This window comes from Panicum virgatum, chromosome 3K, assembly GCF_016808335.1.
Source record: "Panicum virgatum strain AP13 chromosome 3K, P.virgatum_v5, whole genome shotgun sequence".
Classification (NCBI taxonomy): Eukaryota; Viridiplantae; Streptophyta; class Magnoliopsida; order Poales; family Poaceae; genus Panicum; species Panicum virgatum.
The window spans coordinates 54,203,674-54,219,805 of NC_053138.1; the positions used below are offsets into that span (position 1 = coordinate 54,203,674).

Genomic DNA, 16,132 nt, shown 5'->3' on the forward strand with positions numbered 1-16,132 from the left:
AAACAAATAATAGACCTCTAGCACCTGTAAAACATATGGAAAATGAACTAATTTCACAGGCGCGAGGACTAATCCCACAAGGGTGTGGACGCCAGGCGCCTCAGCGGATGAATTCCTATCGTAAACAAGATTTATCCTACAAAACAACAGGTGATAATGTGCAGAAAAACCCCTCCATAGGTTTTCTCTAAAAATCCGTTAGACCCTTCGCTCTCAAGGTACACACACAACCAAAAAAAAACCCTCTAGAAAGTCTTCCACGCGACCGCGGCCAAACTCTGCTTCCCAGTCAATAAACCTCCTCTGACGCGCCTCTCCCGTTCGTCGCCTCCTTCCCTCCCCTTCCCTTCCCACGACCCTTCCTTCTCCTTCTCCACCCAAGAATCCGCGGCCGAACCCTCCCTCTGCTCGCCGCCCCGTTCCGCCCGCCGGGAGCGCGCGCGCCTGCCAAGAGTTTCACGGTTTGTTTCCCGGCACCGCCGATCCCCGCGCTCTCGCGCCGCCGGCCGGCCAGGATGCATAACCTACTCACGGTACGAATTGAATCCCCGACGCGCCTTGCGCCCTCCCTGCTCTCGCGCCGCCTCGCCGGGCTGCGCGCGCGGTGTTCTTTGCCGGGTTGGATGGGGTTCGCGGGTTTGCTTTTGCTCGGACGGTCGAGGTCGTTCAGGGTTTTCGGTTTTCCGGAGGTTCTTGCTCCGGCAGTGGGTTTTCATGAATTAATTATGATGACTGGACTGGACCGGCCTTGATCGGCTCTTGCATTTATTTCCTCGCGAGCTTTGGCGCGAGTAACGGGTGATCTCGCTCGCGCCGCTGTTTATGGAAGTTTTGGGGTTTCGCCGGTTGATCGGTGGTATTGTTTCCTGGTGTAGCTGCCCGGGGAAATTTCGAGTTGTTCAGAGCTTGCTCGGTTTCGTGCGGCAGTACTATAGCTGAAAAAATAAATTTGACGCCCGGAATACTTTTAGGTGATAGTATCATGATTATTTGGATGTTTTGTTTTTTCTTTTCTTTTCAGCTTCCAGAGAAAGAGGCAGTTTCCAGTTTTGCCACGATGGCTTGCTCTGTTTCTCTTGACAGAAGAACATCATGGCTTGAAAATTTCAATCTTTATATATGAAAATGACTTCGTGCTACTTTTCTAGTCCAAGCTTGTGCAAATTCAGAGTCCATGTTTGACTTCGTGTCTAGGAGGCTTCTACGACCGTGGTTTTGTGGAAACTAGATGCGTATTCTGTAACCGTATTTTTTTTTTATCTCGACTTGACAGGACTCGTTTGAGCTCGGCAAGAGGGAGCAGGTCCCTGGAAATGTCGACATCGAGCTCGGGTTGCAGGGTGACTTGACAAGTTCTGCGCAGCCTGGTTTCGAAGGCTTCTTTGAACAGGTCGCTGTGTTTCTTTATTATTTGGCAGAGTTGATATGTCTCCCACTAACAACATCTGAAGTGGTCAATAACTGAATAATTTGTGCTATCACAAAATTCAGGTCAAGGATATCGAAAACCTGCTCAATACCTTGACAAAGCTACTGAAGGACCTTCAGGTGAACAAATTGGAGTTACTTTATTTTGTTGAATTATTTAAATTCAAGATATTTGTTAGGATCTGGGAATACCATATCACAGCAGTACTTCAGCATCTGTCTGATATATGCATTTCTAGATGCTGTTTGCATGTTTGCTGACTGAACAATTTTAACTTTCATCTAAGACTCCCAATTTATGCAGAACTCAAATGAGGAGTCCAAAGTTGTCACAAAGGCATCTGCGATGAAAGGTACCATATCGGATATTGGTTCTTTTCTGCATGTAGAACAACATAGGTATTTTCTTCACCCAGTGTTGCATCACTAGTGTGTTTTTTATTTCTTTGCATTTTGTAGAGGTTAAAAAGCGCATGGATAAGGATATCAATGAGGTGACGAAGGTTGCTCGTCTGGCAAAATCAAAAGTAGAGCAACTGAACAAAGATGTTAGTTCCCAGCCGTCCTGACACTTTTTTCTACTAACACATGTGATGTACTTACATGGATAGTCAGTTATGGCTGCTAATAGATTTCACCATCTATATTATGTTGTGCTGATTTCCTTTATCCAGAATGCTGCAAACAGACAAAAGCCAGGATTTGGCAAGGGATCAGGTGTGGATCGATCCCGGACAACAACCACCATGTAAGGCCTCTGTGATTATTCCTTTGCTTGTTCATTGCCCTCTTGAGCTATTCTTCATTGCTTGGTCATCGTGTTGCAGTGCTTTGACAAAGAGGTTGAGAGAACGTATATTGGAGTTTCAGGTACCTCCTTTTAACTTTGCATTTCACTTTTGTTCAGATTGTACATGCTAATCTTGTTTTCTGAACACATGTGTGCCAGTTATTTTGTGTCTATACAACATTTAATCTGATGAAGCTTGAAAAGGAGCTAAAAATGCCAGTTTCTACTTAAAGATTATAAATATCTCTTTGTAACTTGGAATGTACAGACATTAAGAGAAGAAATTCAGAAGGAATACCGCGATGTAGTGGAGCGCCGTGTTTTCACTGGTCTGTTTTCTCAAACTCTGTAACACTGTTTAACTCGTTGCGGTTCAGTTTCATCTTGATCTGAGTTATTGTATTCATTCGTCGTGCAAAACATCCAAATAAACAGTTACTGGCGAGCGTGCTGACGAAGAGGTAAGAATTTTCATATAACCTTTACTTCAAGTCATCACTGTTAGGGAATCCACACATGCCTTGTTTCTAACACGGAGTCAAAATTTCAGACTATCGATAAGCTGATAGAAACAGGCAACGGCGAGCAGATCTTTCAGAGAGCAATTCAGGAGCAAGGGCGAGGAAGGGTACTAGTTCTTTTGGCCAGTGCAACTGCAAGAATTGCAGCCTGGATGCTGACAAAGCTGGATTGTCTTGCCTAAATTTCACGCTTTTGCAGGTGCTGGACACACTGCAGGAGATCCAGGAGCGACACGATGCAGTGAAAGAGATTGAGAAGAAGCTTCATGATCTGCATCAGGTAATGAATGGCCAATCCTCCAACATTCAGGTTTCAAGGACTCGCTGCTTTTACCAGGTATAAAATGCTCCTGAATGCAGATTTTCCTCGACTTGGGTGTCTTGGTCGAAGCTCAAGGAGAGATGCTGGACAACATTGAGACACAGGTATGGTGATTGGTTCTTGTCACTGATATATTGTCTGCAGAACGCGCGTGCGGCACGGAATTATTTGTACCATACTCATTGCAAGATTCAGGTTGTTCTGACTTTTGATTTTCTCTGCTCAGGTCACAGGTGCAGCTGAGCATATTGAGACCGGAACAAACCTTCTCCAGAAAGCGAAGAAGCTGCAGAAGAACACACGAAAATGGACCTGCATAGCGATAATCATCCTCCTGATAATCGTACTTATCGTCATCCTCTCCCTAAAACCGTGGTCATGGGGGAAGTAGATAAGCAGCATCCAAGAAGCATAATTATCATTTTGGTTTTGGTTGGTGATGCTACTCAGCATTCGTGTTCTAGCTGTGCATATGTGAGAAGTCGTCTTGGAAACTCTAGGTCTGAACTCGTTCAGATTTTGTTTGATTCAAATTGGATACATTGGTGTGCAACTCTTTCAGTTATGCTTGCTTTTAAATGCAGATGACAACCAACTTGATATGCAGTTCTCTTGAAGTTATCTGTATTTTAAATTGCCTTGGTAGCAGTATTTTATCTTTTCACGAAGGAAACATATCAGGTATTAATCCATTCGTGCAAACTGTGATCAACATCCAAGAGACACGAGGGATTGGATAATTTTACAATTAACCACCCGCCTATAATCACACTTTTACAATTCCCCCTTCCACTCTCCATGCACACCCCCTTGATTTAATCCAGAGGCCCAGATTAAGGTTTGCACGGTTTGCACGAAGAGGATAGTTTGCACCTGTTATATTCCCTTTATGAAAGCACCACGACACCCAAAAAAAACAGGTTTGTTTTATAGGAAGAATCAAGAAATAACACCCAACATAAGTCAAGAGGCTAGAATTGAAACATCAGTTTTGTTTTTTTTTGAAAAAACATGAAACATCAGATTTTCCATCAAAAATTGGTTCATTGGATGAGATCAGTCACAAGTTGGCAGATAAAGTGATCTATTACAAATGCGATCCTCATTTGTTTTACATCATCGTACACTTCTCCCAGTAAGCAACAGGGGAAGCAGGTTGCCAGGTTTCTGAATAGGCTAAAGCACCATTTCTTGAACTGGAGGGGCATCTTCTCCCCAGTAAGCATCAACAGACAGCAGAAGCATTGAAGGAAAACACCACATACAAGCCCACTTGGCCTTCATTGCCCTCTGCCAAAAGCATCCAGCCAACATTCTTGCATTCAAACAAAATTCTTCACAACCAAAATGAATTATCGGTTTTCAATGCTCCTCTTTCGGGACTTGTGTGTCCGTTCAGATTTCACCATGCTATCTTCATTCTTGAGTATTCTGTGTTCTTGTTCATTCTGCTCAATTTTGTTGCTATCATCCCTTGATCTCCTGTTACCATTGAAGATTTGAACAGAACACTTATTATCAGAAAGCTTGAATAGGCTGAATGGGTAAAAATAAAAGTTCTAATAGTATCATGAAAACATGTGTGCGCATATCCAGACCCGTTGATTTCTGCTGCATATTCAGCATCGTGTACTGACAACCAATCCATGGATCCAGTGTGAGGTGGGATTAAAGATCCAGTAATATGACAATTCATTTCTGTATCCACCCTGTGATTGAAAATAAGAAGAAAAATAATTAATTAATTTAGTCTCAGAATGTGGATCATCCACAGACCATTTCCCATCATTTCAACTATGATATAATTTAACTTCTCAAGTACACATTGCAAGGATGAGCTCAAGCTCATTTCAATGTATATGATGCAATGAGAAAAAGATGTTGCTACATTGCTGAACCATGATAGATACATTCAAGAGCTACCATCTTGTATCTAACATGTTAGTTGTAACATGTTAGGGCATCACTCACAATCACATCAGAGGGAGGGGGGACTAGCAATCATGCTACCACAGTACACAGGCACATAGATGTGTGGCAACATATAGATGGTGCAACTAACATGGGAAAAAATACAGATAGAGAAGACTACAGGTATCTGACATCTGAAACGAAAAACAAAAGGTTGAGAGAAACAATATTAGACTGACAAAAAAGGGGAACAAGATCAGCCCATACCCTTTGACAAAAAACCTTATCATTGTTCCTCTTGTAATCACATGCTGTCTATCTGAGCGGCTCACAAATCTCCCCCCATCACTTTTCTGTCCAAAAGTCAAAATATAACATAGAAAATGTTATGGCTACATTTTTATGAGACTGATTATCATTGATGAAAATTAACAGTTATGTAGAATATAACAAGATCCGCGCAATGGTCTAAATTCTGAAGAACATCACAAACATGTAAAAACTACAAAGGACTTGTGTGCACACAAGTATAGGAAAGTTTTTTTTTTAAAAAAAAACATTCATGCTTCACTGGAATTGCCCGTCCAGAAGAATCTTTTGACAATTGACAATTGACAATTGCAAAACACCATCAATTAGCTTTAGATTCTTTCGATAGTCCAATTTATTATAACAGAGCAAAGCTGATCCTAATACTGTCATCAAAACCTTTGAAAATCTACTTTATAAAAAACTCAAAAGTCACAAGCATATAACTACAATAAACAAGCAAACTCTAACTATCATAGACACATAAGTACATAACCTTATACATATTTACAATATATGTCAACGAGTGAAAGCAAGCAGATGCTAACATTCAGAAATAGAAACAAATTAAGAATAAACAGAGTTTCTGCTGTCATATGATAACAAACGACTCCATGTTCTGTTACTACTTCCATTCAATGAAATTTATAAGGCACAGAAAAAGGACACGGAGACTATGAAGGAAAAAAATTACTGGACTAGCTGATAAAGTTGAAACAGAACAAAGTGGAGTTTGAAACCATCATGGCAAAATATTGTTTTTTTCATCATATCAGGTGACCAATTGTTCTTACCCTTCTGAATTTGAACTTTTCAGAAATATCATCAGACATAATGGCCACTGAGAAAATTCCCAATATAACGGCATGAATCGACCCCTTCCTGAGCGTTTCTACCTTCCCTTCTGAAGTTAGCAAACAACTAAACATCAGAGCTACGCATTTCAAATTCGTTACACAAGATATGAAAACAGATAAGCCATTAGCAAAAGCGCTGATAAGCTTTGTTACAAAAGGGACAGAAAGTTGTACATATGATGTGGTATCCCCAAGACCAACATTCCTGGCTGCTGGTATGAGTTGATACATAATGCAGCCAGGCAGGTCTACAGAAGAGCTTTTTACAGTGGCGTGGCAAAAAAGTAAAGCAACTTACCCAGGATCATGTCCGGCTTGGGAGAGAAGATCAGCAGGTTCGCATGCACGCGGACGCCAAAGTACGGTACCAAGCCATTCAGGATCTTGGCTCTTAGGATTTTGACCTCCTCCTTACCCTCAACTTCACTTTTATCATCGACCTTTTTCTTACCCTCGACTTCACTTTTATCATCGACCTTCTTCTTACCCTTGCCTTCACTTTCATCATCCTTGCTATCCTCGTCGACTAATGTAGTCTTGTGAGCCAGCAGCACGCCATCAAAGCGCTCTTCGTACCTGTGCCGTAAACAAGGATGATCCAAAATTGGTCGGAGAATTCTGAAAAGCTTGCCACACCCCGAAAGGGAAAATGAAAAATGAAAGAATGCACAGGGCCAGATGGCCTGTGGATGACAGGCCCTGCAGTTCATGGTAATCCCCCTCGAAACTTGCTATGGTGCAGATTGGATATGCGGACACTAAATCAAATAGCATAATCTACTATCTAGTATGGTGTCGCATCGTATCCACGCCTATCGATTTGCTCCGGAGCTCGAGCTCGTAAGCAACCAGAGCGGCGTACTCTCTGCCCCCCCAAATCGGCGCGTGCCGGCGTCGCTACGCTACGAGGGGGGGGGGGGTGGTCCTGGCTCAGGCGGGTGCGCCGGAGCAAGGGAGTGCCCTGGCTCAGGGAGAGGGGGAGGGGAGAGGGCGAGGGGGGGCCACGCACGAGAAGAGGAGCGTGCTGAGCTGGCGGGCGACGGCGCGCGGGACGTCGGCGGCGTTGGAGGGGTGCACGTAGACCGTGAGCTTCGCCTCCGCCTCCCGGAGCGCCTCCATCGCGGGCGGCGGCGGGCGGCGGGGAGAACACTAAACCCTAGTGGGCAGCGGCGGCGGCGCGAGGGCAGTGGAGGGGAGGAAGGGGGACTAGGGGAGAGGCGCGCGGCGAGAGCGAGACTGACCGGTGGGGTCGGCGGTGTACGCGGGACGCTCTGTCTCAACATGGATACCCTTGTGTTATAAAAAAAAAACATGGATACCTTGTAATATAAAAAATTAATATTGGCAACATTAAAAATACGTACCGAAAGTCTGAAACACATATCAAACACATTCGAAAAAGTAAAATACTCACCGTAATATTATAGCTCGATTTCATGTAACATCTATTCAACTTCATGTAACATCAAAACAAGACTATTATGACATCAAATTTATGCTGACCCAACATGAAACAAAAAACTATGTCCACAAAATCTACCCACACCAAGTATTTCCTAGTGGTAATATAAATCTCGAATCAACCATTGCAACATTAAAAAAATACTATTGTAACACCATGAGGCTTGCTCCAGGGGACACGGTATAACGCCCACCACCCTACGTAGGGCGCTTTGGGGGAGTGAGCGCTCCAACAGCTTCCCTTATATATGGGGGGAGTTGAAACTCCCCCCACGCATAGGGCGAGTTCCAACTCCCCCTATATCTTTAATCACATCGTTTTTTCGCGATATTAATCCCGTTTGAGCCCCGTAACACGATGATAATGAGTATTATGACAGTACAAATACTGTATGATTTTTTTTAAATTAAAAAATATTAAATAAATAGTTAGTTAATGAGTGATAGGATATAGGGGGAATAGATATGGGGGAATGGTTGGAGAGAAGGAGTTATAGAGGGAGGAATCTTTTGGAGAAAAATAGTAAAATATATTAGATAATATGTTTGGGGGGAGTTGGATGGGGGGAATGGTTGGAGAAAGCTTGAGACTTCCCTGCCCATCTCTAAGGATGGATCTAAACATCCGAATTCTTAGAACAAATTTGATATTTTAAAATAGATATGTTTAAAATTTTATGTTAATCTTTTTTTATATTATCAAGCATATTATTACACATAAGAATAAAATTTTATATAAATTTTTTTATGTATTATTTGCTCCCTACAATTAAAAAGGTGAAAAAAGATTCGTATCCGTATCCGATCTGTATTCGAATTTTTATATCTATTATTTGAGAATATATATGATAAATTTGAGGTTTAGTTTTTATGAATCTTTACAAGATCAATGTTAAATACAAGACTATGAATTTACATAGTAAATTCTCCCGCGCGGCTCCTCGATCGGCTGTGCGCCGAGGCGGTGAGCAGCCATGGCTAGAGAGAGGGGCATGAAATGGAAAGGGAGAGGATAATGAAGAAGAGATGTACGATGTCACAGGAGGAGCCGGTGGGAGAAGGTAAAGGAATTAGATGGGTTTTTTTTTCATGTGCTCACTAGTGAGCCTCCGATCCCATCTGATAGATCGGACGCTGGACATCGTCATCCGTGTGTCGTGCCTGGTGTGTGATGCTCGATGGCGCTTCTTTTTTCTTTTTTGAAAGGGACTGAATTCATTATAATAGAACTCCTTTTGTAATTGAAATCTTGATATAAAATAAAATTACATTCATTTTTCTTACATCCAACAAAGTCCACTGCTTTAAAAAACTACATCACCATGAAATTTCACCAGATCCGGCCACGAGAATCATAATTTCCACCAACATAAGACTCCATAATCATGGAGACTACAAAAAAACGTAGAATGCACCGAAAGCACATCAGCTAAATCTTAGAATGTTCGATGGCGCTGGGTTGAGCACGTGCAAGGATACACGGACGACGATACCCACTCCCAGTGGACTACCTTGCAAGAAACAGTCTTTTCTTTATGAGCAAAATTGCAAGAACAGGCTTGTGTAAACGTCGACCCCACCGGTCTGTCTCCTCTTCAGCACCTTCTCTTGTGTCCCCTTCCTTCCCTCCACTGCGTTCGCGCCGCCGGCGCGCGCTGTGCTGTGGCTCACCAGCTCAATGTGCTCCTTTCGTGCGTGCCCCCCCTTTCCCTCTCCCTTTCCGTCTCCGTCTCCCTCTCCCTGAGGCAGGGCACTCTCTTGCTCTGACGCATTCGCCTGAGCTACGACCCTCGTCCCCTCGTAGCTTAGACGGGGGAGGGGGGGGGGTGGGGGGCAGAATTTGGGCTTTGGGTAAGACAATGTGCGAGACCCGCGCTTCGTTGCCGGCCACGGCGCCACCCTCCTCGGCCGGGATCGGGGCGCCCGTTTGGCAGCCGCCCCGCTTCGCATCGCGTTCGTGGACGAGGAGTATGGCTTCCTCGGCGGGGACGCCAAGGTAGGCGGTGGACATGTGGCTCTCGTACACCGCGTACCACGCTGTTGACGCGCTACAGCGCAACTCACACCAAGCCACTACCAACCCCTCACGGCGGCGGTGGCGCCAGCGGCAGAGGTGGAGGCCACGTCGCCGGCTGCGGCAAGGACAGAGATGGCATTCGTGGTGGCGGCGGCGCTATGCTCGGTGCAGTCACGCGCGCAGCAGGCTGCGGTGCAGGTGGGTCGTGCACCAGGGTTTGTGCGCATGGTGGTGGTTAGCAAGACCAAACCGGTGCCCGTCATCCGCGACGTCTATGACACGGACCACCGTTGCTTGGGCGAGAACTACTTCTAGGAGCTCATCGACAAGGTGCCTAGGTTGGCTTGGAATGCTCACGAGTCCAACAGCAAAATCTTACCTTTGGTCTCCTCGCTGTGGGAATTGTTGGTTAGAACATTAAATTAGAGTCAACAGCTTGTTAATTAAGCTTGGTGCTAAGACCTCGTAATTGTATCTTTAGCATGGGGCCGGCGACGCGCTGCAGCATGCAGATCGAGCTTCGTCGGGAGCCTGGGAGGGGGATAGGGTCTTGAGGAAACCAGTGTGACGACTCATTTTTTGGCCTTTTGGGGTATACCGGCTGGTGGTGGAGGAGGGAAGTTGGGCTGCTGAGCTTTTTTTTTGCCAAAAGAGAGATTGAGACTCTAGTAGTTTGGTTTGTTGTGTTATTTTTGCTTTTTTGAATCATATATATGGGTCCGCCCCTGGGGGTAGATTGGTTGCTTAGGGCAATTCAAACCCTTATTGTCCATGAGTAATGTCTAAATTGTCATATCATCAAGACACTATTTTTATAAACTACACTTTACAACTCATGATGTCTTGGTGTGGATTTCTAGTAAACTGTATCACTTTTATCCACCTATCAATTTGTTCTCCATTTATTATTAAGACAGTAACTAACTCCTAAGGCCAATCCCAATGGGTGGTTTTCTTTTGTTGTTTTCAAGAGTGCCACATCACTAAAACACAAATGAAACCATGGATGAAACCCACCCCCACAATGCATTGTTTTATATTTGCTATTTCATAGGTTCTCATCCTATTTAATTTTAAGACTCATCAAGCGTTGGTAACTATGCATACATGGTTTCATCTAGATGAAACTCATTTCATCTATCTCCTCATTAAACCAGTGCCACATCATCTAAAATGGTGACATGACACCCTATTTAATGTGCATGAAATTCTCATGAAACTTCCATTGGGATTGGCCTAATGCACAATTTGTAGTGTCTAGTGTATTGGTTTTATGTGTTAACACTAGGTCTTGCATGAGGTCTAATTTCTTCCTTCTTCACTCTCTCATATTTATTATGATGCCACATAAATAAAAAGTTTTATGTGATAGCATATTTAATACTATGGACATCATCCTACGTGGAGTGTTGTGATGCCCTTACGAGCTCAAGCTCCAAATAAAATCAACATGCGTGGATACGATAGGATACTACTCCATACGTCTAGAAATATAAGATATTTTGATTTGTTATAAGTCAAATCGTTCTAAGTTTGATCAAATTTATAGAAAAAATGACTAAATGTATAGAAAAGAGTAATAATATTTTGAATATCAAATTAGAATAATAGACCTATTATGAAATATATTTTCATAATTTAGTTATTCGATATGTTAGATGCTAAAATTCTTCTCTATAAATTTAATTAGATTTGGGCTACTTTCATTTAGGATAAAATAAAACAACTTTTTAGAATGTTTGGAGAAAAACCAACGGCTCATGTCGCACGATCCGACGGTTGGGAAGGCATAGGCACCAAGAGGCACAAAAAAGAGAGGCACCCGGTGCATACTAAATGGTGGCCCCGTATGCACCGGGTGCATACCGAATTGGTGGGACCCGCACCAGGGGAGATGAGGTGGGATAATTGTCTTCCCGAATTTTATTATTTGATCAAGGGTACAATAGTAAATCCATAATTGTGTGAATAACGTTTCGAGTAGTATAGTTTAGAATTGAATGGTGGATCTAATATAGTTTGAGCCGTTTATGAGTTAGACCCTACAGGTGGCGGCGATTTGGATGAACCCTAGGCGGCGGCGATTTGGATGAACCCTAGGCGGCGGCGATTTGGATGAATCCTAGGCGGCGGCGATCCGTGATCCAGTTGAACCCTCGCAGCCACCGCAAACCTTCGCGGCCTCCGACGACAGCTCCGGTGGCTGGTGTGCCGCATCGAGGGCGCGTCCATCCATCCAAGAGGATGGTGCAGGGATCTGGTGCCAACTCTGGTGAATCGGATAATCCCTCATCGGATTCCTACAACATTAGTTCATCTTGCCAATGTTGTGATCTGTATCCTTTGTTTTCCTACTGATCAGTGTCATTTTTGTTTGGTAGTTGGAATCCAACATTTGTGAGTTCATTTCTTGGGTGGATGACCAGTGGCCACCAGAGTTCCAACAAGTTGCATGTGGTATTTGGCATCTGTATCGTCTGGAGGCAATCCAGCTGAAGAATGATGCCGTTGAAGAGAAGGAAGCTATGCTTTCAGAATAGGATCAGCCATGAGATGTATGACAATTAGTCAAATCTATGGGTTCATCATGTGCATGTTTGGGGGGATGATGGTTGCCATACTATTTGGCACATTCCTGAAAAAGTAGGTTGGTGTAGCACAGTTCATGCTCATTTTGCATGAACAATGACTTGTTTAGAGGGAGGTTGTAGTGGACGCATGGGTGTGTGAACTGAAGTAGATGCAGGTCTGGACTATGCATGGTCTAGTGGTAATGGAGTGTAACAGACTGAAAATTTACCAAAATAAATCATGCGCTAAAAATATTTATCAAAATCTTTCCATCGCTGAGCTCAAATCTTTTCTGGCGGTTCGCCGTCCTGGCACCAAAACTCAATTTCCGTTCCAACACCAAAAATCAAATCTCCGTCCTGACACCAAAATCAATCATCGTCTAATTTTCCTGTTCTCCTCGTTTGGCGTGTGCTCAGTTTCTCGTTGACGCCACGAATCCCGCCGGCGCCTCTTTTTCTTTTTCTCATTTTTCCTTTTCCCCCCTTTTCTCCTTTTCTTTTTCCCTTCTCCCCTTTCCTAATTTTTACAGAGGAAGACCCAGACTTCGTTCCCGAAGACGTTGAGTAGGGATTCCGTCCTGCACCCAACCTTGCCTGTGGATAGGGTCACCCGCAGCAAGCTCCGTATGGCTCAAGACTCTGATGACCTCTTCGTAGTTAATGTCGTTGTGTGGGTTTTAGTTGTTATCCTCACGATAGTGGCGCTTCACTGCCCATTACTGTGTAGAGTTGTACGGTGATGTACCATCTGATGTAATAAATGTGTTATCAGCCTCCTGGGACTGATATTTGTATCACATTTAAGTCTTCTCTTATGAGGGGACGCTTCAGGTGGTATCAGAGTCGTAGGTTGGCCGAAGGACATGACCCTTGGATCGAGACCCCTTTTTCGAGTCTTCCCACATTAAGATTTTCCTTGCTTAATCCTTTTTCCACACAAGCACTCACCGTTGGTTCTTGCCCTGTTGCAGATGGCTGACAATGGATGGAGTGGCGGAATCTGCCACGCAGAGCCCGGCCTCCCTAAGTTATTGCTACTCAGCCTGGAACGCGTCGGAGTTGTGGACCCACCAGAGTACGTCTACCGGGAGTACGACTCCAGGGGCACTCTTCGGTGTGACATGATGATCTCCGTGGGAAAAAGCACCCGCTACCCTGACGTGGACCCTTGGTTCATCTCCAACACTGGCTTTCACTTCCCTGACACCTACCGAAAGGCCGCCCGAAAAGCCCTACGACGTCTGCGCGTGGTCTACAAGCATCATCTCCAGCAAACTCTTATGGGATTTTTCCCGCCTACTGGAGAAAGAGGACGCTCATGGATTGCCCGAATGAGAGGGCTCGGGAGAGAAGAAGAAGACCTAGAAGATACGGTCTCCCACCTATCCATCTACCTCACCGGCCTGGATAAACTCTACCGTGAATAGGCGTCACAACTGAAGCACCAAATCCGCAGGGCAGAAAAGGCAATCCAAGAAATGGAGGAACAACGAACAAGAGCCGTACGAGCCGAGTATTCCCTAGCCACTCTCCAAGCCCAATGACAAGACCACGAGGCTCACAGAGGAGTAGGTGGGTGGATAGAAGAACCTGAAGAAACCCATTGGGATAGGGGTACTCAGACCGAAGATAATGTGATGGAGCACTGTCTTCCACCAAAGAAACGCCCTATCCGGATCGAGGAAGAGTCCCCATGAAAGGAGAGTAGCACACCTAAGCTAGAGCCTCTATCCTAATAATTGTGTATCCATGGAATCTGTACCCCATCATGTTGTAATAATAAGTATCATATATCCCCTTTGTACCCAAATATTTGTGCAAGCTTGTGCACCCTATCTTTGTTTTCAGATGGCTGAGGAAGGATGGAACCAAGGCAATTGCCAAGCTGCACCTGGCTTCCCCAGCCTCTTGATCAATGCCCTGGAAAGCCTTGTCATTACGGAACGCCCAAGGTACTACAGCGGAGAGTATGAGCACCATGGTACCCTCCGCTGCAGGGTGATCTTGGTCATCGCCAAAAGTGACCGCTACCCCGACATCTAGCCATGGCGAGTGACCGCCACAGGGTTTAGGCACCAAGACACCTATCCCTTGGCCGTCAGGAAGGCGCTCCGTTATCTATGCCGGATTTTTGAAGGACACCTCGCCCCCACACCAATGAGGTTCTTCCCTCCGGCCATCAGAACCCCAGTTTTGGAAGCTCGTATGAGAAGCCTGGAACGGAGCCGCCATGAAGAAGACCCCCTGTACCAAGTGGCTACTTACCTAACCTCCTTGGATCAGCTCTTTAACAAGCAAGCCAGCATCCTGAGGGAGCAGACCCATCGAGCCGAGCAAGCAGAGCTCGCGGTAAGGCTGCAACAGATCTGGGCAGCACAAGCCGAGGCAAGAGCCGCAGCCGCGGTCAGCAGCAAAGCGGTTGCCCAGGAGAGCCTCAGACAGGCCCGGGACCGGCGTATGCAAGAATGGAGCAGAAGTGGATTGCTAGTCCCGGCAATTGGGGAAGACCATGTTCTACTCGGGACGCCCATCATAGGATGGGGTTCAATGTTGGGAACCCCACAAGCCCCGCCTGAGAATCCTGAAGGGTCTACTGCCGCCGTTGAAGGAGAAGCTGCTGCGCAACCCCTGGAAAACGGAAACCTAGAAGACGGCGAGTTGTCCGTTCCCCTGGAAGCACTTTCCACCCCGGAAGAAGGCTCGCCCCGCGAGTAGGATGCCCGACGCCACCCTAGTGTTGTACCCTCCCGGCCCCTTTGGCTTAAGTTGTACCCTTAGTTGTGACCTTTGTACCCGGTCGTGTAGTACGCATTTTGGCATTGCGCCAATATTGTGCCCCCCTCGCAGTAATAAAGTTGTTTGTGCTTGTTGCTTGCTAGCTTGTGTGCTCGTTGTTGGTTTGTGTGCTTTTCAGCGGAAGGTAGATTCCGCCTTTTCAAAAATACGAATTAAACAACTTAAACATCACTTAATCCTAATTCCAATCTCACAAAGACTCTACCCAATCTACAGATGGCTTCCCGAAGCGGTATGAGGGCCTCCCACAACCGGACCCCTGCAGCCTCTGGCGCGGGAGTACCGCTCAACGGACAGAACCCTCCTCAGGGAGAACAAGAAGTGAGCCAGAATAGAGGAGGAAACCAAGGAGAAGTGCCACTGCCACCACCACCACCCCTTGGGGACCTGGCATAAATAATACACAATCAGACCCTCATACTGGAAGCACTGGCCAATGCCCTCATCAATAAGCGGCCACGAGAGCAGACCATGAATGACAAGATGACAGCTTTTCTGAGGACCAAGCCACCCACCTTTGCCGGATCTAGCAACCCCTTAGATGCAGATGACTGGCTGCGTGTTATCCAAAGGAAGCTTGAGCCGTTCGAATGCCAAGATCGAGACAAAGTTCTTCTGGCAGCCCACCAACTCAACGGGACTACCTTAGCCTGGTGGGAGAATTACTGTGCCACTGCCGAAGATGCCTCCACCATCACTTGGAAGGAATTTGTGAAGGAGTTCCGCCGCTATCATATCCCCTCGGCCACCATTAAGTGCAAGGCAGATGAGTTATGCACACTACAGCAAGGAAGCAAGTCAGTAGAAGAGTACACCTACCAGTTTATGGAGCTGGCCCGATATGCGCTAGAAGAAGTGGACAATGATGAAAAAAAGCAGGACATGTTCAAGAAGGGATTGAACCCAGAACTCCGGACCTTGCTTACCCCTCAGATCTACCCAGACTTCAAAACTCTGATGAACAAGTCCATTCTCACAGAAAGGGCCAAAGCTGAAAAAAGGAATGATAATAAGCGCAAGTTTCTGGAAAGCAAGGCCCGCCAACTGGCCCGCTTTCAGAAACCAAGAAGCTTCAGCTACACTGCACCAAGATCTCAGGCCCCAATGCAGTATAGGACCCAGTCTCAGGTGACAGGCCCGCAGGCCC

General features: G+C 45.5%; 2 protein-coding genes across 2 annotated transcripts; one reads left to right on the forward strand and one right to left on the reverse strand.

Moving 5' to 3' along the window:
• Window positions 1-268: 268 nt before the first annotated feature.
• Window positions 269-3,678, forward strand: LOC120699652 (syntaxin-132-like). The gene is made up of 13 exons (XM_039983669.1): window positions 269-533; window positions 1,274-1,390; window positions 1,492-1,548; window positions 1,733-1,781; window positions 1,888-1,976; window positions 2,103-2,176; window positions 2,256-2,298; window positions 2,487-2,547; window positions 2,654-2,679; window positions 2,769-2,846; window positions 2,939-3,019; window positions 3,100-3,165; window positions 3,288-3,678. The coding sequence occupies exons 1-13, from the start codon at window positions 516-518 to the stop codon at window positions 3,450-3,452; spliced, it is 924 nt and encodes a 307-aa protein (XP_039839603.1). The 5' UTR covers window positions 269-515; the 3' UTR covers window positions 3,453-3,678.
• A 402-nt stretch (window positions 3,679-4,080) lies between these two features.
• Window positions 4,081-7,404, reverse strand: LOC120699653 (probable DNA-directed RNA polymerase I subunit RPA43). Its single transcript, XM_039983670.1, has 6 exons — window positions 7,148-7,404; window positions 6,437-6,714; window positions 6,076-6,185; window positions 5,240-5,325; window positions 4,660-4,770; window positions 4,081-4,543 (listed from the first exon to the last, which is right to left on the reverse strand). Exons 1-6 carry the CDS (start codon window positions 7,255-7,257, stop codon window positions 4,414-4,416), a joined length of 825 nt encoding a protein of 274 aa, XP_039839604.1. The 5' UTR covers window positions 7,258-7,404; the 3' UTR covers window positions 4,081-4,413.
• Window positions 7,405-16,132: the final 8,728 nt, after the last annotated feature.